Here is a 26,865-nt window from a genome sequence, read left to right as displayed (position 1 = left end):
TGTGTGTAGTTTTGTAGTATTTTGTGTAGTATTTGGCAGGCACACAGTTTCAGTAAATATGTTTTACAGCTATATTTAAATTACTATATCTATAAACTATAAATATATGGTTTACAAACGGCTTATAAATCCTTTAAGTTGCCCTATTCCTTCTATAGTAGCCTTTGGTAAATGGGTGGTTAAGTTAAATGGGACGCACAGTCTCTGCAACATATCATGTGCATTTTGTAATTGAAATATTCTACATCATACAGTATATCCCAATGCTATGAGGTGTTTGATGGGTTGAGATGGGCGTTGTTTGGGTGGAGAAGATGAGGGCAACCACACCTTTAGACCCGAGGGTGCGAGCTGATTTCATTGGGAGCAGTGTTTCCTCTTGAAAAATGTGTAGCAGTGGGGGGCAAAAGGGTTGCGGGGGATGGAGGTCTGAGAAGCTCAGTTCTGGTGACTTTTCTGAAGGACATTCTACTCCAAAATGAATGAAAATAAAATGATGCTGACACCATCTAAAATATAAAATCCACCTCCAGAAATGAGCCCCAATAACATATTGGTAAAACTATTTATTTAAATGATTTTTAACATTGGACCATGCATATATAATGTAGGCCAACCTGTTAGGCTAACTTGGGGTATTCCGCCCCCCAATGGAACACCCGCCTGTACGTCTCACAGAAACCACTTTGTCACTATTCTCCCCTCCCAACACTTTCCCTGGTTACCACTACTCTTGCTGAACTAAAAATCTCATCACAGTTTTTTAAGTCACTCGAAAAAAATTAATTTGAGGTAGGATGGCATTTTACCACAAGTTACCCTACAATTGACCCACATTACATTTAGCCCCACTCTCCCATATGCACTCATGGTGGAATGCAGAACAGTAACTGGCTTAACTGCTAAAAACTCCAGGTTTACAATGGTGCCGTTCGCGCATATTTAGGAGTTGAGAAATAAATACATTAGGAATGGAAAGCTGGGAGCCACCTCTTTTTAATAAAGGCCATTTAAACTGCTGTTTTCGCGATTGCAAGATTTGTTGTGCGTTGACTGCTTGTCAGAATGCATGTTTCCATCCCTATGGCACTCCTAATACGCCTCGAGAGGAATATTTATATCGCATATAACACACAACAAGCCGACTAGATAAGTAGATCAACTATTAGACTATGGTGGCTGTCTGATTTTTATATTCATTACTCGTTTTGTTTGCAAAGGAAAACGAAATGTGGGCTGTTCTAACATCTTCAAAGTGCGCCTAAGCAGATTTCTTTTTCATGTTCCTTATTTATTGTATGGCTGCATGTGCAGGCCGTCAAATCAAAGGCACCCCTTCTATATAAAGTTGTTTTTGACGAAAATGAAAACGTATCAGTTTGTCACTTTCACGAGGTTGGAGTACTAACATGTTCTAATACGTATGAGATTGGCTCGAATCTAAGTTGTGCCTTTAGATTTCGAGAAAATTAATAGCTAAGGAAAGATTTTTAACTTCTCTCATTGACTTCTCAAACCTCAAACCCCGGCCTGGTCTGTTTCTCAAGCGTTCCCGGAAGTCTCCTGATGTGGCGCCTCTGGGTTTAGAAAGTGTGTTCATATCCTCCAACACCCCGCCCACACATTCCAAAAAGGGTTTGACCGAATCCTGACGTGACCAATGAGTAGTTTGGGATTCATTGGGGAAGGACTTCCTTCACAGTTGCTGTTGGATGCCAGTTTCGCTGCTTAGGTGACACGTAACTAAAGTTAAAGGTGTCGTAGGCCTCGGAAATATCGGGATTTTGACTAATGTTACAGGGCTTGGCAAAGTCTGAACGCGTTGCACTAGGAATCTGTTACATCCTATCTGGTTTTGTTTCGGAATAGAGTGGTGCGCATTGTTTCTACATTACGCACACTGACAAATTCTGCTTCTCATGAAATATCGGAGAGAGTTTGCTGTGTTACATCCAAGGACTCTGCTGTGAAAATCCAAGGAGAAGTAACAACAAACTGGGATTCCTTTGTGGATGTGGCTACACCCTGTTGTGGGCTAAAATGAATCCAACATCTTCACTAAACTTCCCCCAACTCTAAAGGGTTTTTGCTCCCTCTATGTCTAATGATGCTTGGGGACGACTGAGGTGAGAAGGGGCTTGAGAGGTGCTTTGAGAGGTAGTAGCAAAAAGTTTAGCCGAAGTTTCAACAGAAGTGAACGGGAGATTGCTTGTGCAGGCTACGGGGAGGGGAGCTATTCAACCATGGGGAACGGAGTGTGTTCTCGAAGGCAGCGGAGAATCTTCCAGTCTCTCCTTCTGATCACCGTGGTTTTCGGGATGATTTACGGGGGGATGATATCGTATGAGATGCACAAACAGCTGAAGAGGACAGAGGCGATGGCTGTCAAGTACCAGCAGCATCAAGAGTCGCTCTCCGCGCAGCTTCAAGGTAAACGTTTTCCCCAGCCGAGGTTTGAATAAATAAGGAGAGCGGGAGGAGTTCGAATGGGTGACTTTTATTTTTTACTTTAATAACTTTCTTGACATTCTTCTTTACCAATATCTGCTTTTACTAAAATATACAATTGTATCAGTTGCTTTTGAAACAATCTTGCGAGTGTCGAAGTTTTTCCCTGTCACAGCGGTGACTTCTTGTTGGCGTTGGCTGGCTCAGTTTACTGTATTGAGAGGGTGGGTGGATTTGTATGTTTGGACGCAAAACATCGTTCCCCCACCTAGCCTATAGCCTAACATAAATATATATATATATATATATAAATAAGAATACATGGACCATTTCAAATGGATTGGATAGCCCTTCACTCACATTCTGTCAGAGGGAACTCACTCTATCCTACTCACATTGTTGTGGAGTGGTGATTCAGTTCCCCTCACTGTCATTCAATATCTACGCTCCACTGTTGATAGCATTAATGTGGCCTACAGTATATTTAGAGATGGACTGTTACACAGCCTTTGGGGGAATATCGATTCACAGTTTCCCCTTTTTAACAACAGAACAGCCATTAACTTCCATACACTACTAGGGCTTTCGCTGGCCTCAACTCGGCCAACGGCTCTGGTGGCCATGTCCCACTAAGTATGCTACTGTATTTAAATGTTCTCTAGTAGACATTTTGCAGACACTATCATGCAGAACATTTTACAATAACTGCATTGAAGTGAGGAAGCTAAGTCTCAATCGAAGGGATTTATCAGTCAGAAATACGTTGTTATATTAGGAGCCCTAATCTGAAATTGCATTTTTCTTATGAAACAGCAGAAGGGTGAATGAGGTAGAGACACTAGACAGTGAAACATAAGGACAAGTGTTATTTTTTATTTTCCACTGAAGGAGGAAGAGGCCACTGAAGATGGTCCTGGAACTGTCCTAACCTTTCACCCCTCCAACCCTCACTCTTATCACATACTCACTCCTGTATGTGTGTGGGTGAAATACAAAGGGAGAGAGAAGGATATTATTGCCATGAGGAGAGATATCTTGTATGCTCAGTCATCTTTGTCTTCACCAGTTGTGGTGGAGCAGGTTGGTGTAGCTATGTACGTATACCCAGGTGTAGAGTTGTCACCCGGAGGAGAGAGGGAGTGGCTCAGGTAGGGACACCAGGTGAAGGAGACTCTCTAGAGACCCCCTGATATTATGTCATTGTTATTATACATTATGTAGGCATCATGGTAAACTTACCCTGTGAGCTGAAAGAGGAGTCCTGAAAAGGCCACTGGCTCCAGAAGTCCAAACGGCCCTTCCTCTCAGACCAACCCCAGCTCCACACTCTGTACACACCTTACCTACCTGGTTTCTCCCCTAGCCAGGTGAGTAGTTAGAGTAAGGGGAATTGAAGGTAGCCTACCTGTAGCCGACTACACAGGTCCCCTCTGCACCTGTAGAATGCCGCCCTGTCTGTTTGAAGATCGAGCCAGATCTCACCTGTATAGGGTTGCCCAGTTGAGAGAGAGAGTATTGGAGAGATGGACCTGAGCCCAGCTCTACCAACCAGAGGTCCACTCTCTGTACCGATCTGTCTAACCTGTATAGGGTTGCTCAGGTGAGTAGAATTACAATGGAGGTGGATCCCAGCCCAGCCCACACACACACACACACACACACACACACACACCCTCCCTCGAGGCCCACGAGTTCCGGGAGAGTTCTATGAGAGTGTGTGATCTGACACTGGGCCCAGTTCACTCCACTACCCAACCCTGACCAGCTCAGTCCCCAGAAACTGCCAAAGGTCAATTTCATAGTGTGCCTTCTGTTCTCTCAGGCCATACACTTTATCAGCCTTAACCATTGGGGGACACACTCTCATGACACCTCTGTTCCCATGCTCACTGAGCTGTCAGAGTAGCACTGTTAGCAGGTAGAAAAGGAATAGTGTTATTTTGGGGGGTTTTAAGGTATAGTGTAACTGAAGGGCAATTCCACGGTAACGGAATTACGCTTTGACTCAGTTTTTTTTTCACTTTAAAATGTATCGCAAAACAAAACCATTGATTTAAAAGTTTAACAAACCATACAACTCTATGCACAAGGACGACTTTTAACAATTTCCACTGAAAAATGTACAAAAATGAATTTAAAGATGCCCGCCATTTCCTGGTTGCAAAAATTGTGACAACGAGCCTGTAGAGAATCATTGTACCATCTAAACCACTGTGACATATATTTTTCATAACCAAAAATATGGCGTTTTCAGCTGGTGTACAAACCCGAAAGTAAAGGAGAATAAAATAAACTTAAACACGGGAATCATAGAAATAGCGCGCCTTTGAACAGATCTACCACTTCTTAGACTTGCTTTCAATGAGAATGGCAGATCTAGAATTCACATTTCATTGTGAATTTAGTGGTGTCTGCCAAAAAGTTTATTTTAAAATGGTTTTAACATTTATGATTTTTTAAGAATTATTATAGTTTTTTATTTTATCCCCCTTTTCAATTACGATCTTGTCTCATCGCTGCAGCTCCCCAACGGGCTCGGGAGAGGCGAAGGTTGAGTCATGCGTCCTCCAAAACATGACCGCCAAACCGCGCTCCTTAACACCCGCCCGCTTAACCCAGAAGCCAGCTGCACCAATGTGTCGGAGTAAACACCGTTCAACTGACGACCGAAATCAGCCTGTAGGCGCCCTGCCCGCCACAAGGAGTCGCTAGAGCGCGATGAGCCAAGTAAAGCCCCCCCGGCCAAACCCTCCCCTAACCCGGACGACGTTGGGCCAATTGTGCGCCGTCTTATGGGACTCCCACTCACGGCCGGTTGTGACTGGGATCGAACCCGGGTCTGTAGTGACGCCTCAAGCACTGCAATGCATTGCCTTAGACTGCTGCGCCACTCGGGAGGCCCACATATTGCAGCTTTAATGGAAGAACTGTGCAGATGCAAACTTTGGTAACGGATTATGGTAAAATCTCCCTCAGGTTTTTATGCGACCATGTTTTCCAAAAATTCTCTTTTAAATATTTGCTCCGAATTAAGATTAAAATATGTCTGCAGAAAGAATTGTATGACATGAGACCTTGAGTTTGAAAAATCTATTTTGCTTATTGAACTACAGTAAGTGAAGTGAATTTACACCCGGTAACGGAATTACGGTAACAGTATTACACCATGGGTCCCTAATCTGTACTACACAGAAATTCATAATTACGGATGTTTAACAAGTTTGGACATCACAGTTTAGCACAATAGAGTAGAGTACAATACAGCAGAGCATAGGGCAGAGTACAATATACTGTACTGAACAGTACTATACTCTACTTTTCTTTACTGTATTGTACTACTGTATTTTATTGGACTGTACTCTACTGTGCTCTACTTGTCACACCCTGGCTCTGGGACTCTATATGTTGAGCCAGGGTGTGTTCATTCTATGTGTTTATTTCTATGTTGGTAATTCTGTTGTGTTTATTTCTATGTTGGCTAGAGTGACTCCCAATCAGAGGCAACGAGTGTCAGCTGTCGTTGGTTGTCTCTGATTGGGAGCCATATTTATACTGTCTATTTTCCCTTTGTGTTTGTGGGTTCTTGTTCCGTGTTCGGTCATTGTTACCGTGGACTTCACGAGTCGTTTCTTGTTTTGTTGATTGTGTTCTATTATCACTAAAGATAATAAAGTTAAACATGTTCGTTCATCACGCTGCGCCTTGGTCTGTTCATTACGACGATCGTGACAGAAGAACCCACCATGCAACGACCAAGCAGCGTGTCCAGGGGCAGCTCTTGGGCTGGACATGGGAGGAAGCGCCGGGAGAAGAGACGGTGGAGGCGCGCCGTAGAGAGGAGCAGCGGCGCCAAACAGGTCAACGTCGGACAGGCGAGAGGCAACCCCAGAAATTTTTTAGGGGGGGGCACACGGCATGGACGACGGGGCTGACGGAGGCAGAAAAGGGGCGGATTCAGAAGGCCACCAGGTTACGGATACACCGCCCTGTACGTCCTGTGCGGATGCCTCACACAGAGTGTGTGAGGGTAGGCATTCAGCCAGGACGGGTGGTGGCCGCTCTTCACTCCAGGTCTCCTATCCGTCTCCACAGCCCGGTTCGGCCTGTCCCTGCTCCACGCACCAAGCCTACGGTGTGCGTCGCCAGCCCAGCCCGGCCTGTCCCTGCTCTACGCACCAAGCCTACGGTGTGCGTCGCCAGCCCGGCCCGGCCTGTTCCTGCCACTCGCACCAAGTCTACGGTGTGCGTCGCCAGCCCAGCCCGGCCTGTCCCTGCTCTACGCACCAAGCCTACGGTGTGCGTCGCCAGCCCAGTCCGGCCTGTCCCTGCTCTACGCACCAAGCCTACGGTGTGCGTCGCCAGCCCAGTCCGGCCTGTCCCTGCTCCACGCACCAAGCCTACGGTGTGCGTCGCCAGCCCGGCCTGTTCCTGCCACTCGCACAAAGTCTACGGTGTGCGTCGCCAGCCCGGCCCGGCCTGTTCCTGCCACTCGCACCAAGTCTACGGTGTGCGTCGCCAGCCCGGCCTGTCCCTGCTCTACGCACCAAGCCTACGGTGTGCGTCGCCAGCCCAGTCCGGCCTGTCCCTGCTCTACGCACCAAGCCTACGGTGTGCGTCGCCAGCCCAGTCCGGCCTGTCCCTGCTCCACGCACCAAGCCTACGGTGTGCGTCGCCAGCCCGGCCCGGCCTGTTCCTGCCACTCGCACCAAGTCTACGGTGCGCGTCGCCAGCCCGGCCCGGCCTGTTCCTGCCACTCGCACCAAGTCTATGGTGCGCGTCGCCAGCCCGGCCCGGCCTGTTCCTGCCACTCGCACCAAGTCTACGGTGCGCGTCGCCAGCCCGGCCCGGCCTGTTCCTGCCACTCGCACCAAGTCTACGGTGCGCGTCGCCAGCCCGGCCTGTTCCTGCCACTCGCACCAAGTCTACGGTGCGCGTCGCCAGCCCGGTCCGGCCTGTTCCTGCCACTCGCACCAAGTCTACGGTGCGCGTCGCCAGCCCGGCCCGGCCTGTTCCTGCTACTCGCACTAAGCCAGGGGTGCGAGACGTCAGCCTGGTAAGGCCCGTCCCTCCTCCACGCACCAAGCCAGGGGTGCGAGTCGTCAGCCTGGTAAGGCCCGTTCCTCCTCCACGCACTAAGCCAGGGGGTGCGAGTCGTCAGCCTGGTAAGGCCCGTTCCTCCTCCACGCACCAAGCCAGGGGTGCGCGTCGTCAGCCTGGTAAGGCCCGTTCCTCCTCCACGCACCAAGCCAGGGGTGCGCGTCGTCAGTCCAGCACAACCCGTGCCTGGGTCACCGGTGCCTGGTAGGGTACCGGTCAACTGCTCCACTATGGAGCTGAAGCTAACCGCTCCTGCTAAGTCCAGTTCAGCTCCAGCCTGCGGGGCCAGACTGGACCAGGGGCGCTATGGGGGGTTTATTGGAGGGTGGTGGTCAAGGCCGGAGCCAGAACCGCCGCCGAGGAGGTATGCCCGCCCAGCCCTCCCCTGTTTTGTTCAGGTTGAGGCGCGGTCGCAGTCCGCGCCTTTAAGGGAGTACTGTCACACCCTGGCTCTGGGACTCTATATGTTGAGCCAGGGTGTGTTCATTCTATGTGTTTATTTCTATGTTGGTAATTCTGTTGTGTTTATCTCTATGTTGGCTAGAGTGACTCCCAATCAGAGGCAACGAGTGTCAGCTGTCGTTGGTTGTCTCTGATTGGGAGCCATATTTATACTGTCTATTTTCCCTTTGTGTTTGTGGGTTCTTGTTCCGTGTTCGGTCATTGTTACCGTGGACTTCACGAGTCGTTTCTTGTTTTGTTGATTGTGTTCTATTATCACTAAAGATAATAAAGTTAAACATGTTCGTTCATCACGCTGCGCCTTGGTCTGTTCATTATGACGATCGTGACACTACTAACTGAAGGGAGGACAGTAGTAGGTGACCCAACTGTGGTTTGTGACTGTTATGATTTCCCATTGTAGCCAATTCAGTTCCAGTAATTCCGTTACCAATTTGTTAACTCAATTACGAGTTTCAATCACTTAATAATTAATAAATCAGTAAAATCACTATAACTCATTGGTTGGTCTACCATTACTTGTTACTTCTGTGACGTGAGGGATAAAAATATTTTAAAGATATGTTGGTTTCTGGTAACGGAATTACAAGGCAATATTTCTTAGACTTACAGAAGGTAAGCAATTTATCCAAAACTAAATATGTGTTGATAGTAGTTGGCTGGGGTCTTTACGTCAACATTATTGTGTTTTAATGTATTTCTGCTACCTTTTTAAAGACTTTTTCTGGTAGATGTTTTCTAAGACCCCTTTCCCATCTGTTTATTCAGAAATCAAAGCCTTTACCTATACCTAATTTTTAAGATGGAACATTTTAGAAAAATGTATCTATGCCTTAATTTCCCAAAAATATGGACTCTTAGCTTTCATTTGACACACAATTGCGGCAGGTAGCTTAGTGGTTAAGAGCGTTGTGCCAGTAACCGAAAGGTCGCTGGTTCTAATTGAGCAAGGAACTTAACCCTAATTGCTCCTGTAAATCGCTCTGGATAAGAGCGTCTGCTAAATGACTAAAATGTAAATGTAAATTTGATATGCTCCTATGAACTTCACATGTTGGTGCTCATGGGTCCTTTTCGATGGATATGCTCTGATGCTGCTGAGAATGAGACCTAGGACACGGTTGTGTTTGTTCCTGGTACAACAGGGCATTCTCTGGGTTTGAACACTTGACTCACTGTTGTTCTAGACTTGATTCAGTGTCTCTTTCCCTCTCCTGCCTTGCCGCTTTACTCTTCTCTCTCAGCCTCCTCCCTTCCTCTTCCTCAGCATCTTCCTCAGACTCTCTTCCCTTCCTCTTCTCTCTACCTTTCCCTCTTCCTCTAGCCACACACCATCTCTCTTTCTTCATTTCCTCTCCCTCTCTTCCCTCAGCCTCTCTATCTCTATTCTCCCTACATCCTTCCCTACCTCCTTCCCTACCTGTCTCTTCTGTCTCCCAGTAGTGAGTTTTTTGCTTCACAGTTTGTCTCTGTCCTGGCTTCCCCTCACCTAACCTATCAAAACCCGACTGGCTTGACAGAGAGAGGGACGCATGGCCTAACCTAAGAGAGATCACTGGCACTGAGAAATGAGCACAGTGGAGCTGTAAAGCTCAGACCACACTCTAATGTCTCTGTCTTGGTCCCAGTATATGGGTACAGTGGGGGAAAAAAGTATTTAGTCAGCCACCAATTGTGCAAGTTCTCCCACTTAAAAAGATGAGAGAGGCCGGTAATTTTCATCATAGGTACACGTCAACTATGACAGACAAATTGAGAATTTTTTTCTCCAGAAAATCACATTGTAGGATTTTTAATGAATTTATTTGCAAATTATGGTGGAAAATAAGTATTTGGTCACCTACAAACAAGCAAGATTTTTGGCTCTCACAGACCTGTAACTTCCTCTTTAAGAGGCTCCTCTGTCCTCCACTCGTTACCTGTATTAATGGGACCTGTTTGAACTTGTTATCAGTATAAAAGACACCTGTCCACAACCTCAAACAGTCACACTCCAAACTCCACTATGGCCAAGACCAAAGAGCTGTCAAAGGACACCAGAAACAAAATTGTAGACCTGCACCAGGCTGGGAAGACTGAATCTGCAATAGGTAAGCAGCTTGGTTTGAAGAAATCAACTGTGGGAGCAGTTATTAGGAAATGGAAGATTTACAAGACCGCTGATAATCTCCCTCGATCTGGGGCTCCACGCAAGATCTCACCCCGTGGGGTCAAAATGATCACAAGAACGGTGAGCAAAAATCCCAGAACCACACGGGGGGACCTAGTGAATGACCTGCAGAGAGCTGGGACCAAAGTAACAAAGCCTACCATCAGTAACACACTACGCCGCCAGGGACTCAAATCCTGCAGTGCCAGACGTGTCCCCCTGCTTAAGCCAGTACATGTCCAGGCCCGTCTGAAGTTTGCTAGAGTTCATTTGGATGATCCAGAAGAGGATTGGGAGAATGTCATATGGTCAGATGAAACCAAAATAGAACTTTTTGGTAAAAACTCAACTCGTCGTGTTTGGAGGACAAAGAATGCTGAGTTGCATCCAAAGAACACCATACCTACTGTGAAGCATGGGGGTGGAAACATCATGCTTTGGGGCTGTTTTTCTGCAAAGGGACCAGAACGACTGATCTGTGTAAAGGAAAGAATGAATGGGGCCATGTATCGTGAGATTTTGAGTGAAAACCTCCTTCCATCAGCAAGGGCATTGAAGATGAAACGTGGCTGGGTCTTTCAGCATGACAATGATCCCAAACACACCGCCCGGGCAACGAAGGAGTGGCTTCGTAAGAAGCATTTCAAAGGTCCTGGAGTGGCCTAGCCAGTCTCCAGATCTCAACCCCATAGAAAATCTTTGGAGGGAGTTGAAAGTCTGTGTTGCCCAGCGACAGCCCCAAAACATCACTGCTCTAGAGGAGATCTGCATGGAGGAATGGGCCAAAATACCAGCAACAGTGTGTGAAAACCTTGTGAAGACTTACAGAAAACGTTTGACCTGTGTCATTGCCAACAAAGGGTATATAACAAAGTATTGAGAAACTTTTGTTATTGACCAAATACTTATTTTCCACCATAATTTGCAAATAAATTCATTAAAAATCCTACAATGTGATTTTCTGGATTTTTTTTCTTCTCATTTTGTCTGTCATAGTTGATGTGTACCTATGATGAAAATTACAGGCCTCTCTCATCTTTTTAAGTGGGAGAACTTGCACAATTGGTGGCTGACTAAATACTTTTTTCCCCCACTGTATATCTAAATAGTCTAACCATTCTTCCTCTCCCCATTTCCATTCCTTCACCCACACTCATCTGAGAAGTGGACAGGTGAAAGTACAGGTAGGCTTCCTTCCGCCAAATTGCTTCCACTCCCCTTGTGTCCAGATCAGTGCCGATAAACAAATTGAGATGTAGCCTACCCAGAATGTATGTTGTGGAATTTATCTCTAGCGTTAAAGGGAGTTAGAAGCACTGTTGCACTGTGTAATAAGTACATGCTTTAAACCTGTGATGTTGAATGCATGTACAATAGGCCTTTGTTAAACTACCTATTGTAATAAAGTGACCATAAAAGCTCTCTGATAACAGTAAAAGCTCTCTGATAACAGTAAAAGCTCTCTGATAACAGTAAAAGCTCTCTGATAACAGTATCTGTAAGGAAAAGCTGCTAGAAGGAACAAGATGAATCTGCTGCTCAGATTTTCCAGGTGGTATTACAGGGAGAACAGGTAGGGTGGGATATTTTCCTTGGCTTTTCATGGTGTCACTCTACCCCTTTCAATTCTGGGGAAACACAGTGGCCTGGTATTCTGCCACACTGTACTCTCTGTTTAGGGCCAAATAGCATTCTAGTTTGCTCAGATTTTTTTTGTTAATGATTTATCTCTCTCTCTCATAGACAAAGACTAATAGTTTTGCGTATAACTTTTTGGAAATAAAGCTTCTCCTCCCGATTGTGCCGTTCTGCTTGTAAAATTATTACCAACTTTACCCACTTTGGGATCTGAGAAAAGGTGGGGGTTAGGTAAAGGTGAGAGCTCAATCTCTGTTACGTCATACTGTGGAATATCACACCCGTCCATCAATCAACGATGGCAATGCCATAATACACATTCTGAACCAATACAGAACACCCTCACTCATTCAGACACACACATACAGTAGACACACACAGACACAGCAAAGGATCTGTTTGCTTGTTCAACGCAATTATCCTCGTGTGCGTGTGTGTGTGTGTTAAGTCTAAATGTTTGTATCATAGATGCCTTTCTGTTTAGCTTCAACTCCAGATGGCTCTGTGAGAACATCCTCACACATTAACACTGTTTAGCTCCAACTCCAGATGGCTCTGTGAGAACATCCTCACACATTAACACTGTTTAGCTCCAACTCCAGATGGCTCTGTGAGAACATCCTCACACATTAACACTGTTTAGCTCCAACTCCAGATGGCTCTGTGAGAACATCCTCACACATTAACACTGTTTATCTTCAACTCCAGATGGCTCTGTGAGAACATCCTCACACATTAACACTGTTTAGCTCCAACTCCAGATGGCTCTGTGAGAACATCCTCACACATTAACACTGTTTAGCTCCAACTCCAGATGGCTCTGTTAGAACATCCTCACACATTAACACTGTTTAGCTCCAACTCCAGATGGCTCTGTGAGAACATCCTCACACATTAACACTGTTTATCTTCAACTCCAGATGGCTCTGTGAGAACATCCTCACACATTAACACTGTTTATCTTCAACTCCAGATGGCTCTGTGAGAACATCCTCACACATTAACAATGTTTAGCTTCAACTCCAGATGGCTCTGTGAGAACATCCTCACACATGAACACTGTTTAGCTCCAACTCCAGATGGCTCTGTGAGAACATCCTCACACATGAACACTGTTTAGCTTCAACTCCAGATGGCTCTGTGAGAACATCCTCACACATTAACACTGTTTAGCTTCAACTCCAGATGGCTCTGTGAGAACATCCTCACACATTAACACTGTTTAGCTTCAACTCCAGATGGCTCTGTGAGAACATCCTCACACATTAACACTGTTTATCTTCAACTCCAGATGGCTCTGTGAGAACATCCTCACACATTAACAATGTTTAGCTTCAACTCCAGATGGCTCTGTGAGAACATCCTCACACATGAACACTGTTTTTTTCTCCCTCTCTTTCCCTCCATCTTTCTCCTCCCTCTCTTTTCTCAGTGGTGTATGAGCATCGCTCGCGGTTAGAGAAGTCTCTGCAGAAGGAACGCTTGGAGCACAAGAAGGCCAAAGAGGGTGAGTGAGACACACAGCAGCCAATAGTGTCTAAATTACTAGAGTCTACAAATTACTACAAAGTACACCAATCCTCAATTATACATTCTTTACAACTGTGGTGATTCCATCATTTTTTCCCCTCCTTTCTCCAACAGATTATCTGGTGTATAAACTTGAAGCCCAACAGTCACTGAACAAGGAGAAGGTAGGCCTGAGTCCCCAACTCTAGTACTCGTGATAGAAAGTTATGCAGTTAAATTCAGCTGTAATGTGCCCATCTGTTTAGTAGGACTATTCAATTATTCTGTCTAACTGCCAAAATCTGTCTAGACTGAGCAGCAGTTGTGTTCTAATGGTTTTATTAGGTCAGCAGCACTGATGTCACTCTTTCTGCTGTGGGCTGAAATGCCTCTTTATGAGGGGAGTGTGGTTGGGGGATGTTATTCGTAATATTAAAGGAGGAGTGGAGACGGGGATTGTACATGTTGTTGATAATATAATATCAAAGGAGGAGTGGAGACGGGGGGGGCATACCATCGTGCTCCACACTCTCATGCTCTGAGTGCATTCTCCAAGGACGTTCTCTTGAATACGTTCTCTTGAGTACATTCTTGTGAAGACGAGAGTGTGGAGAACTCATAAAACATTACATTTGAGAAGCACTCCCCCTACTGTATTACCTCAGGCTGCACCTCCCCATTCACTGAACCTTCTTCCAGCCAGGACAATGGCAACAGAGACAAAACAAGATATACACAAAGCAAACGTTTTACTTCATAACTATCGGCTAGCTATATGTGAATCGTAATAATATAGCTATCCAGATATTTTAACAGGCAAACATGAACTAAAACGAATGTTATGCAAGGTAGATGTCAATTATTTGTGGGTAGCTAGCGAACAATTCTTTGTGCCTATCTGGCTAGCTAACAGTAGTAGCTAGCCAGTTCGACCCTATTGACTTACTATGGGCTTACGACCTACGCACACTACAGTGGGTATTGTAGGCAGGTAAACATGCCAACATTAATACTGCATGTATTTATTAACGTATCAAGATAAAATATTGTAGTCCGGCAACATATGACATGTGAATATTAAAGTAGGAGTAGAGACAGGGATTGTAAATGTTGTTGATAATATAATTTTAAAGGAGGAGTGGAGACAGGGATTGTAAATGTTGTTGATAATATAATTTTAAAGGAGGAGTGGAGACAGGGATTGTAAATGTTTGTTTGTTAAACAGCAGGACTCCAGCAGCAGATTCAACTCCTTACATGGGCAGCACCAGATGCTGAAGGTCTGTAAGAACACACACACACACACACCCCCACACACACACACACACACACACACACACACACACACACACACACACACACACTGACCCACCCTCTGTCCTTGTTGTTTTAGAAGCAGCATGAGGACCTGAAGAAGCAGCACTATGACCTGCAGGAGCAGCATCAGATTCAGGGAGAGGACCAAGGCAAGGCCTTGGACGAACACAAGGACCGCTTCGACAAACTACAGCAGACCAAAGAGATGGAAGTCTCCAAACTCAAAGGTACACACACAGACACACACACACACACACACACACACACACACATACCCACACAGAGACACACAGACACACACAGGAGGACATAAGTAAATACTAGCAGATCTTTGTCTCCCTCTCCTGGGTTGGAGCAGTGTTGCAGTTTGGAGTTGAGGAATGATACAATGGCATAATAACATTGTAATAAATATAATATATGGTGTTTATGTTATTACTGCAGAGAATGTGTATAATCTGCGAGAGGAGAATAAGCAGCTGAGGAGAGCCCACCAGGACATCCATGTCCAGTTGCAGGATGCACGGGTGAGTACTGGGAATTAGTGCTGAGCGATTAACCAACATTTCGTTGTTGTTTTTTTTTTTTGGGGGGGGGGGTTTATTAAACCACAAATTGACCGACGTTGGTTCAATTACTTAGTTCGTTTTATTTATTTTGCCAAATGCGCCGTTTCTCTAGAGAGAAATCAAATCATTAACGAGAGAATTCAACTCTAGAATTATGGGACGCTGGGCTGAAGGGAGTTGTAGTTTTCATTAAACAAATATTCCACCTAGTTCAGCGCAATAAGGTCGTAATTAACTACAATTACCATAATCCTTTGCGGCAGTTTTTTCCTGCTCAGACACGGGTCAAAGAGGAAGAGGCGAAGAGAGAGGTTTCACTCTCGACAGTCTGTCCAAAATAATCCCAATGCTAAACTTGTTGGCTGCCTTCCCGCCTTTTGGACAACGACTACCATTGTTAGGGCGGAGACATCAGCATCTCGTCATTATATGCAGATCTCTGGACGGATACACTTTATGCCTGCTACGTTAGATACACACAGACCATACACAACACAACGACGAGGGACAGACAGTTGCCTTATCAATTTTGAAGAATTAAGTAAAATGATTTCGTCAGACAGCTCTGCAGCATACTTAGGCAGGCTAGCTTAATAGGATGACTAAAGACAGTACAGTATGAGGAGAACAGAGATGTTTAGCTGCTACTGCTTGAGTAAAGATTAGATGATTAGTTTAAGGAATGAAAACTAAGTAATATACACAACTGAAATATATATATATATATATATATATATATATATATATATATATATATATATATATATATATATATATATATATATATATATATATATATATATATATATTATTTTTTTCATAGTAATTTCCTATGTTTCTATTGATGTCTGCCCAATGTGGACCTGACGGAGACAATGGAATATTTTCAATGTTTTGGTAATTTAATGTTCACTATTTTTGGCTTTGGAATTTCCATTAAAAAGCTCTAAAATTATTGTCATGTCATTATTTCATAATGCATTTAATGTTTAAAAAAAAGGAAGTAATCGAAAAACATGATTCTTTTTTAATAATCTAACCTAAACCGAACCGACCTCAAAAAAGCACTTGTTGCTCAGCACTGCTGGGAATAGTAGAGCTTGGTCAGAGTACAACCTGGAATTGTTTATGTAAAAAACGTAGATATGAAATATGGAAGAAGCTCTCTTAAGGTCATTGGAAAGCTAGGAGGATCCATCACCATGTTATTTTTATCTTACTATATTATTATTATTATTACAGATAGTACATAAGGACTTGAAGGCTGCCCATGATCAGCTTGCACTGACGCTAGAGGACCACAAGAGTGCGCTGGCCGCAGCTCAGGTAGGGTGATACTGCACTGTGTGGGGGTATGTTCTTTCTAACATGATATCTAGTGACGATCCTGGTTTCTAAAATAATAACAATATGCCATTTAGCAGACGCTTTTATCCAAAGCGACTTACAGTCATGTGCGCATACATTTTTACGTATGGGTGGTCCCGGGGATCGAACCCACTACCCTGGCGTTACAAGCGCCATGCTCTACCAATTGAGCTACAGAGGACCAACCAAAATGATATCTACTGACTATCCTGGTTTCTAACATGGCCTTCTAGGGACTATCCTGGTTTCTAACATGATATCTAGTGACTATCCTGGTTTCTAACATGATATCTAGTGACTATTCTGGTTTCTAACATGATATCTAGTGACAATCTTGGTTTCTAACATGATATCTAGTGACTGTCCTGGTTTCTAACATGATATCTAGTGACTGTCCTGGTTTCTAACATGATATCTAGTGACTATCCTGGTTTCTAACATGATATCTAGTGGCTATCCTGGTTTCTAACATGATATCTAGTGGCTATCCTGGTTTCTAACATGATATCTAGTGACTATCCTGGTTTCTAACATGCTATCTAGTGACTATCCTGGTTTCTAACATGCTATCTAGGGACTATCCTGGTTTCTAACATGCTATCTAGTGACTATCCTGGTTTCTAACATGATATCTAGGGACTATCCTGATTTCTAACATGATATCTAGGGACTATCCTGATTTCTAACATGATATCTAGGGACTATCCTGGTTTCTAACACGATATCTAGTGACTATCCTGGTTTCTAACATGATATATAGTGACTATCCTGGTGAAGGACAGGAAGGCATGACTTGGAGGGGCAGTGTCGGTCTGTGTGTGTGTGTGTGTGTGTGTGTGTCTGTCTGTCTGGGGTTTTGGGCAACGGGAGGACGGGCGTCAGGTGGTTTGGTTCACTAAGGGGTGTCTGAGCTTTAGCGGCACATCAAAAGCATGCTTAAGCTAATCGAGCAGGAAAATATAATGGGTTGATTGGAGAGAGCGAGAGAAAGAAAGAGTGAGAGGGAAAGAATTTGCAAAGAATGTAAGAATTCTACAGCTTTGTCTGTCAGAAAAGCAATGTTTGATAAATGGGGTATTGCAGCTTAATTGGTCCAGTCCATTTGCTGGTCAAGGGGGAGAAAGGACTGTACCATTTAATTCTGGAAAGGGGGGGGGGTTGATGTGGGCTGGGCTAATGGTCCTTCACTCAGATGTCTTGCCATCTGTAGGTGGGCTGTCCCTCTGCATGTCTGCTGCCTGCTTGTCCCCCTCGCAAGATGACCTCTCGTTTCTCACCTTTGACCCCTGATCTTCTGGCTTCTTTGACGCTGTCTTCCTGGTTCTGAGGAGGCTGCCTCCTAACACTCTTCTAACCTTCAGCTAACCTTTGCTCATGCAAGTTTGCAAGTGCCCTTCAATAAATCTGACTTATTATTGTTGTTTGCATGACCTGGCCTCACTGATTCCTTATGGTTATTTAATAGTTGTCTGAAGGTTGTCTGATGGTCTCTCCTCAGGTCCAGGTAGATGAGTTTAAACAACTCAAAGAGACCCTGATCAGAATGCCAAGCCTTCGACATGATCAAAACCCCGCCCACCAACAGGCCCAGCCTGCTGCTGTATTGGCCGAGCCCCATGAACAGGGCCCGCCCCTACCACAGCCAGCTGCCTTATTGGCTGAGCCCCACGTAGAAGCACACACCCATGACGAAGAACAAGGGAACACACAGTCCAGGGTAGAGGAGGCATTTTAATCTGTCATGTTATTTTGTGACTGTCACACACACATTGTCTCACACACACACACACACACACACACACACACACACACACACACACACACTCATCCTCTCTAACCCACTCTGTTCTTCTAATAACCAGTTGCATCTGCAGGAAGAGGTGGGCAAGCCAGAGTTCCAGTCTCAGCCTGCCGGGTCCCACCATGCTGAGAAAGAGAAAGAGGGATATGGAGAGGGGGAGGCAGAGAGGAGAAGAGAGCTGGCGGAGGAAGAGATGGAGCAGGCGGGGCAGCCCCAGAAGCTGGAGGAGGAATCTGAACAACCACAGGAGGACGAGGGGTTGGAGGCGGAACACGACCAGCCAGACGACAACGCTCTCAACCGTCAGAGACGCCAACCACAACTGGTAAGAACCAGTTAGAACGGCTTAATACAAGCTCTTTAGAACAGCATTAGAACGGCTTAATACAAGCTCTTTAGAACAGCATTAGAACGGCTTAATACAAGCTCTTTAGAACAGCATTAGAACGGCTTAATACAAGCTCTTTAGAACAGCAATTAGAACTGCTTAATACAAGCTCTTTAGAACAGCATTAGAACTGCTTAATACAAGCTCTTTAGAACAGCATTAGAACGGCTTAATACAAGCTCTTTAGAACAGCAATTAGAACTGCTTAATACAAGCTCTTTAGAACAGCATTAGAACTGCTTAATACAAGCTCTTTAGAACAGCATTAGAACGGCTTAATACAAGCTCTTTAGAACAGCAATTAGAACTGCTTAATACAAGCTCTTTAGAACAGCATTAGAACTGCTTAATACAAGCTCTTTAGAACAGCATTAGAACTGCTTAATACAAGCTCTTTAGAACAGCATTAGAACGGCTTAATACAAGCTCTTTAGAACAGCAATTAGAACTGCTTAATACAAGCTCTTTAGAACAGCATTAGAACTGCTTAATACAAGCTCTTTAGAACAGCATTAGAACGGCTTAATACAAGCTCTTTAGAACAGCAATTAGAACTGCTTAATACAAGCTCTTTAGAACAGCATTAGAACGGCTTAATACAAGCTCTTCAGAACAGCATTAGAACGGCTTAATACAAGCTCTTTAGAACAGCATTAGAACCTGTTGTCTTATTGTCTCTCTGGTTTCCCCAGGATCCACAAAGTGACATCCACCTCGTCCCTGAGACCCACCTCCAGCAGGAGGCCCACGTGGCCCAGGTGGAGCGGGTGAAGTCTGCCTACGAGCAGCAGCAGGAGCAGCAGCGCCTGGAGGCTGAGCGGGCCCAGAGGACGAGGGAGCTCCAGCTGCGCCAGGAGGCCCTGCAGGCCCAGAGAATGAGCGTGCAGAGGGAGCGAGAGCTGCGTCTGAGAGCTCAGCACGAGAGAGCGGAGCAGCAGCATCGAGAGGCGGACCGTCGGGAACAGCTACTGAAGGAGGAGCAGCTTAGGTCAGAGGGCAAGGGGCAGGGGTCAAAGGTTATGTAGAGGTCACAGAGAGGTCTTAGTTAAATTCAATACAATTCATAAATTACTTATTGACCCCACAACATACCCATATGGAATGGTGTTACAATATGTTGTGTTTTAATGTTATGTTCTTCAGGAAGAAGAGTGACTATGGGAACATGAACAATGACATCGTCCAGGGTGATGAAGAACCTCATATTGATGATGACGAAGGTGAGAGAATCAATCAATCAAGTCACCAAAAAAGTTCTGTCTGGATTCTGGAACCATTTTAAAGAGGGAGACTGATATTGACATTTGGACAATATTTGTTCTTTTCTGTGCATTTTTGACTGAATAAGACCTTGACTAATGTGATTGTATATACATGCTTACCTGGCTGTTATCTGACTCACTGTTGGTTTGCTGTGTGTACAGAGAGGAACACCCACTTGGAGGAGGAGGAGGACGAGCAAGAGGAAGAGGACCACCGAGTACCACAACTACAGGAGGTCAGACAGATATTTAAGTATACCAAACAGTCTCTATCAACCTCTGTCAAATGGTCTGATGTGAATCTGTGACCCCAGTTTGAACTGTAGTTTTCACTCTTTTATTTCTCTCCCATCAGATATTAGATTCATATTTTTTGGTTATTTTACATGTTTTATTATATTTATGAATCATATTCAAACATGATATTATCATGTTCAAACATGTTCTACGCCTTTAAATAATGTAAAATGATTGAATTGACATTGGTTGACTCTGACACAGTACATGTCTTTCTAATAAGTCCTAAAGCCACAGTTAGTGATGTAGTGAATTATGGAGGATCTGTTGGCACTGGAGGGCTTTAAACTCCTCTCTCTTTCCCTGCCTGACACAAACATCAGCCTCAACCCCTCCTCTCTCTTTCCCTGCCTGACACAAACATCAGCCTCAACCCCTCCTCTCTCTTTCCCTGCCTGACACAAACATCAGCCTCAACCCCTCCTCTCTCTTTCCCTGCCTGACACAAACATCAGCCTCAACCCCCTCCTCTCTCTTTCCCTGCCTGACACAAACATCAGCCTCAACCCCTCCTCTCTCTTTCCCTGCCTGACACAAACATCAGCCTCAACCCCTCCTCTCTCTTTCCCTGCCTGACACAAACATCAGCCTCAACCCTTGCCACAGTCCCTTGGGTGTTGGTCTAGTGTTCTTTCCCTGTCAGTGTGTGTGCTTGCATAGATAGTAGATCAGAGAAACCCACCCCAATCTGAACTGTGATATGCACAGTTTCTCACACACACACACACACACACACACACACACCACACTGACAAACTCTCGCTCTCCGTCCCTCCCGTCCTGCAGGGGGCAGTAGAGGGGGAGGTGGACCCAGAGGATGACCCTAATAACCAGGGGGAGGATGAGTTTGATGTGGCAGAGGAGCAGCATCCTCAGCACAGGGAGGAAGAGGAAGAGGAAGAGGAGGCAGCGCCGGCCAAACACACAGACACACACCCCAACCCCAATCACCCAGCCATAGATGAGGAACTGGTGGTGAGAGAAGGAGGGAGGGAATGAGGGATGGAGGAGAGAAGAGAGCGATAGGAACAAGGCTGAGAGAGAGAAAGGAAGGAAGGAAGGAAGGAGGCGACAGTTAGAAATAGAGATATACCAGGATGACAAACTTGGTCTGATACAAGCAACAGGTAAAAGTTGTTCCGGTGACTTTGCCATGGTAACAGTTGTCATGGTTTGCAGATGGCGGTAAACCCCGACCAGCAGGAAGACAACCTGGATGAGCAGTATCCGGAGGAGGACGAGGTACACACACACACACACACACACACACACACACATAGGTTCAAACAGGAGGCGGGAGAAGACATGGTCTGATGGTGGTTAATCCTGTTAGGTGCAGGAGGATTTGGCCATGGGGCAGAAGAGGGAGGAGGAGCCATACAACGAGGATAACGGAGAACACGTGAGTCTAGAACCCTATGGAATATTGTACGTGGAACCCTGAGTGGGAAAACGACCGTGGGTTTGGTCCAGAGAAGGGACCAGTAGATAAACCTAAACTCTCTCAGCATAGACGTGTGTTTGTGTGTCCATGTCTGGTTACCCCCAAGCTCGTGTGTGTGTGCGCGCGCACTCCATTCACCCATCTAAACACTAGTGAATACTCTGACACTGCTCCAACATGGTCAGTCTGTCACCGTTCCGCCATACTTGCCTCAATGTTCTAGAATGATCCGCCTGTTGGCCTGTATTCCAGGTTCTCACTTTACTGCTCTAGAACGTTCCGTCGATGGCATTTCCTAGAGTCAAATATAGATATTTGGCTGCTCTAGTCTAGAACATTGCTCCACTCCACATCCTGTCTATGGTCTCACCCACCTGGTGACTGTGTTCGTTCTGCTGCAGGATGAAGTGAAAGTCCGGGAGGTCCCAGCAGGAAAAGCGGGAGAACACAGGAAAGAAGGAGAGATCAACGAGGAGGAGAACTACGAAGAGGAAGAGGAAGAGGAGGTGGCGGTTGGACGGGACAAGCGGCCTAATCGAAGGGAGATGTGAGATGGACAGAGACATTGACCAATGAGAGTGCCTTTCCCCATCACTGGGAGCCAATCAGATCTCTCTATTGTTCCTTATTTTCCCTAAAGGAGAAAAACAGTCACCCACTCTGCATTCCCTTCTGTGTGGGACTGGAACTGATGAACTTCTGGACAGAATTATCCTACTGGAACTGGGAATACAATCTATAAATCTGTCTGTCTGTGTCTGTCTGTGTGTGTCTGTCTGTCTGTCTGTCTGTCTCTGTCTGTCTGTCTGTCTGTCTGTCTGTCTGTCTGTCTGTCTGTCTGTCTCTGTCTGTCTGTCCATCCAGTGACCTATCAGACAGACATGAGAAGGTAATGTTACTGTATGCTATTTGTTTGTGCCCAGAAAGAGATGGAAGGTTTGTGTCTATTTGAGTGTCAGGCTTTTCGATTTGGTTTTTATCGAGGTTGTATTTACTGTTTTTTTTTTACAGCAAATTCCTCTCAATGTATGTTTAGTAGGACATGCTTTCCAATCTTCTGTTTATTTATTGTAGATGGGATGATCGTTTTGGGTGGAGTTGAAAATGTTTTTCTAATGTTCTCAATGCGCAATGAAAGTAACTGTCATTACTGCAGGAGAAACCTACAGTATAATTGATGCCAATAATAGTAAAAAAAACCCATTCATTTTCATTCTTCTGTTTGCTTGTCTACGTTGCTTGTCCTCTTGTTACTGGCATTGCCAGTGAATCACAAGTCCTTTCATAGCGTAGTTTCTTTGATCATCTTTTGGTCTGTACCCCTGACTGTTGACATGGATCTAAATCACAAATATCCACTTGACCTTTCACCCGATCCGTAAACACTAATTGTACAATGTACAGAAATGGAAATACATCCACCTGCCTCAAAACATTGTTATTTGTTGACAAAAAAAAACAGGGAGAATGTGGTTGTATAAAGACATCTCCTAGAGGATGGTATGTGAGGAATAAACATGGTGAAGGCTTTAGGTTTACTTTTCTCCTGCAGTGGAGTTACCAGAAAAGTGAAATTATACGGTCCATCTCACCCTTCCCTTAGGAAATCAAACCGCTCTGGAGAGAACTACATGAACATTAAATAAAGAGAGAGCGAGGGAGAGGGAAATACTTCAAACACACATTTCACCTATCTCCCACCTTTACCCCAAGGCCCGAGCTAATCTCATCATCCATGTCTCCTCTTCCTCTGTGGTGTCACACTCAGGGGGGTTCTGGGATGTTGGAGGAGTGGGAATATTTCAGAGGTGACTCATTACTGTGCTAATAGCACGCTGGAGACACGCACACACAAACACACACAAACCCTACAGTCATGAAGGAGTGTTCAGTGATGCTAAGCTCTCTCTACAAGGTCTCTGTCATCTATAGTCATGGAGGCTGTTTTTGGTCTCTCATATTGGATGTCTTAAATGATTTCATGGTTGAATAACTAGGCATGAATAATTTAAATTTCTCTCCTATTGCCAGAGGCCAAATCCTAACTTGAGAGGCGAATACATAACCAATCCCTCTCCCCCCAAATGTTATTTTGACATAGATGCATGATTTATATGAAGGTTTGAGTTAAGCATACATCTCAATTTAGTATTCAGCCCCAAGGGAAAGTCCCAACTATTTAGTATTACTAATAGTATTGCAAGTACCATCATGCAGCCTTGGTGTTGTCCGGAGAACTGAAGGTAATAGACACTCAGTGCTCTAGAGTTGTCATCCAGAGAGACCAAGGTAATGGACACAGTGCTCTAGAGCTGTTGTTGTCCAGAGAGACCAAGGTAATGGACACTCAGTGCTCTAGAGTTGTTGTTGTCCAGAGAGACCAAGGTAATGGACACTCGGTGCTCTAGAGCTGTTGTTGTCCAGAGAGACCAAGGTAATGGACACTCAGTGCTCTAGAGTTGTTGTTGTCCAGAGAGACCAAGGTAATGGACATTCAGTGCTCTAGAGTTGTTGTTGTCCAGAGAGACCAAGGTAATGGACACTCGTTGCTCTAGAGTTGTTGTTGTCCAGATAGACCAAGGTAATGGACACTCAGTGCTCTAGAGTTGTCATCCAGAGAGACCAAGGTAATGGACACGCAGTGCTCTAGAGTTGTCATCCAGAGAGACCAAGGTAATGGACACTCAGTGCTCTAGTGTTGTTGTTATCCAGAGAGACCAAGGTAATGGACACTCAGTGCTCTAGAGTTGTTGTTGTCCAGAGAGACCAAGGTAATGGACATTCATTGCTCTAGAGTTGTAATCCAGAGAGACCAAGGTAATGGACACTCAGTGCTCTAGAGTTGTTGTCCAGAGAGACCAAGGTAATAGACACTCAGTGCTCTAGAGTTGTTGTTGTCCAGAGAGACTAAGGTAATGGACACTCAGTGCTCTAGAGTTGTTGTTGTCCAGAGAGACCAAGGTAATGGACACTCAGTGCTCTAGAGTTGTTGTTGTCCAGAGAGACCAAGGTAATGGACATTCAGTGCTCTAAAGTTGTTGTCATCCAGAGAGACCAAGGTAATGGACACTCAGTGCTCTAGAGTTGTCATCCAGAGAGACCAAGGTAATAGACACTCAGTGCTCTAGAGTTGTCATCCAGAGAGACCAAGGTAATGGACACTCAGTGCTCTAGTGTTGTTGTTATCCAGAGAGACCAAGGTAATAGACACTCAGTGCTCTAGAGTTGTTGTTGTCCAGAGAGACCAAGGTAATGGACACTCAGTGCTCTAGAGTTGTTGTTGTCCAGAGAGACCAAGGTAATGGACATTCAGTGCTCTAGAGTTGTTGTTGTCCAGAGAGACCAAGATAATGGACACTCGTTGCTCTAGAGTTGTTGTTGTCCAGAGAGACCAAGGTAATGGACACTCAGTGCTCTAGAGTTGTCATCCAGAGAGACCAAGGTAATGGACACTCAGTGCTCTAGTGTTGTTGTTGTCCAGAGAGACCAAGGTAATGGACACTCAGTGCTCTAGAGTTGTCATCCAGAGAGACCAAGTTAATGGACACTCAGTGCTTTAGTGTTGTTGTTATCCAGAGAGACCAAGGTAATAGACACTCAGTGCTCTAGAGTTGTCATCCAGAGAGACCAAGGTAATGGACACTCAGTGCTCTAGAGTTGTCATCCAGAGAGACCAAGGTAATGGACACTCAGTGCTCTAGAGTTGTTGTTGTCCAGAGAGACCAAGGTAATGGACACTCAGTGCTCTAGTGTTGTTGTTGTCCAGAGAGACCAAGGTAATGGACACTCAGTGCTCTAAAGTTGTTGTTGTCCAGAGAGACCAAGGTAATAGACACTCAGTGCTCTAGAGCTGTCATCCAGAGAGACCAAGGTAATGGACACTCAGTGCTCTAGAGTTGTTGTTATCCAGAGAGACCAAGGTAATAGACACTCAGTGCTCTAGAGTTGTTGTTGTCCAGAGAGACCAAGGTAATGGACACTCAGTGCTCTAAAGTTGTTGTCATCCAGAGATCAAGGTAATGGACACTCAGTGCTCTAGAGTTGTTGTTATCCAGAGAGACCAAGGTAATAGACACTCAGTGCTCTAGAGCTGTCATCCAGAGAGACCAAGGTAATGGACACTCAGTGCTCTAGAGTTGTTGTTATCCAGAGAGACCAAGGTAATAGACACTCAGTGCTCTAGAGTTGTTGTTGTCCAGAGAGACCAAGGTAATGGACACTCGGTGCTCTAGAGTTGTTGTTATCCAGAGAGACCAAGGTAATGGACACTATAGGCCTATTGGTCCCAATTTACTGCATCTCAGGGAAACAACACACACTCGCCTACCTAATGAGGTGTGTGTGTGTGTGCAAGAGAGAGAGAGCAGGGAGGGGGGGTATGGTAGTCAGGTAGAGACTAAATATACTGTAGGTTTCTGATTGTCTATGGTCTTACCCACCTGGTGACTGTGTTTGTTCTGCTGTAGGATGAAGTGAAAGTCCAGGAGGTCCCAGCAGGAAAAGAGGGAGAACACAGGAAAGAAGGAGAGAACAACGAGGAGGAGAACTACGAAGAAGAGGAAGGGGGAGTGGGTTGGATCGGGCAGGCGGACTAATCAAGAGCGTGCTTGATAGCAGGAGTCTGTTTGCGTCCAGAACCACAGTCTCCTCCCATTGAGGTTTCAGGGGGAAGTTAAATCAACACCATTATTAAAAAAGAATACTGACGTGGATATGAATTAATGAACTACTGTTGACAGACAGGATGGGACATTCTGAATGTGACCCGTTATCGTGTGTCCTGTCACACGAGGCACAGGGCTTATTAAACACTCATTCATAACTGGGCACAGGAGTGTTGTCTGAAAGAGAAAAAGATAAGCTGAGAAGGAGGGAGGGAGTGAGATGGAGGGTCAGAGGGATGTCTGTGATGCCTGTGTTGTACATCCAGTTAGGTGTGCTGTGAGGCTCGAGGAGGCTGACCGCTGACCCCACTGTTCTCTGTCAGTAGGACAGTGTCATGTAGCTGCCTGATAAAATCTCTTTCCGTCTCTCTCTCTCTTCCTCCCTCCCTCCCTCAAAGCCAAGTTCCAACATGAGACTCAGTGTCTTCCTAGATCAGCCAAATGCCTAACAC

The 26,865-nt window shown here is 45.2% G+C and overlaps 1 protein-coding gene across 9 annotated transcripts; it reads left to right on the top strand.

Annotated features, from left to right (window-relative positions):
* The first annotated feature begins 1,686 nt into the window (after positions 1-1,686).
* Positions 1,687-26,575, top strand: golim4a (golgi integral membrane protein 4a). 9 transcript variants are annotated; one of them, XM_041876866.2, is made up of 16 exons: positions 1,687-2,430; positions 13,227-13,301; positions 13,439-13,488; positions 14,530-14,583; positions 14,697-14,847; positions 15,065-15,147; positions 16,432-16,515; positions 18,056-18,274; positions 18,420-18,683; positions 19,439-19,734; positions 19,890-19,966; positions 20,171-20,244; positions 21,092-21,280; positions 21,485-21,547; positions 21,639-21,707; positions 26,216-26,575. In XM_041876866.2, the coding sequence occupies exons 1-16, from the start codon at positions 2,244-2,246 to the stop codon at positions 26,342-26,344; spliced, it is 2,064 nt and encodes a 687-aa protein (XP_041732800.2). In that variant the 5' UTR covers positions 1,687-2,243; the 3' UTR covers positions 26,345-26,575. The 9 variants fall into 9 exon arrangements, with proteins under 9 accessions (XP_041732800.2, XP_041732798.1, XP_041732799.1 ...); XM_041876864.2 differs by lacking the exon at positions 26,216-26,575 and adding an exon at positions 22,151-22,962 and having other exon boundaries at positions 14,533-14,583; XM_041876865.2 differs by lacking the exon at positions 26,216-26,575 and adding an exon at positions 22,151-22,962 and having other exon boundaries at positions 18,432-18,683.
* Positions 26,576-26,865: the final 290 nt, after the last annotated feature.

Source organism: Coregonus clupeaformis, chromosome 5, assembly GCF_020615455.1.
Source record: "Coregonus clupeaformis isolate EN_2021a chromosome 5, ASM2061545v1, whole genome shotgun sequence".
Lineage (NCBI taxonomy): Eukaryota > Metazoa > Chordata > Actinopteri > Salmoniformes > Salmonidae > Coregonus > Coregonus clupeaformis.
Note: the sequence above shows the minus strand (reverse complement) of the source record. Positions and strands in the feature narration are given on the sequence as shown.

Coding starts and splice junctions, on each gene's coding strand:
- golim4a (XM_041876863.2), top strand. CDS start 2,244: ATGGGGAACGGAGTGTGTTCTCGAAGGCAGCGGAGAATCTTCCAGTCT. Junction 19,735..19,889: donor CTGAAGGAGGAGCAGCTTAG/GTCAGAGGGCAA, acceptor TATGTTCTTCAG/GAAGAAGAGTGACTATGGGA. Junction 21,548..21,638: donor AGTATCCGGAGGAGGACGAG/GTACACACACAC, acceptor TAATCCTGTTAG/GTGCAGGAGGATTTGGCCAT.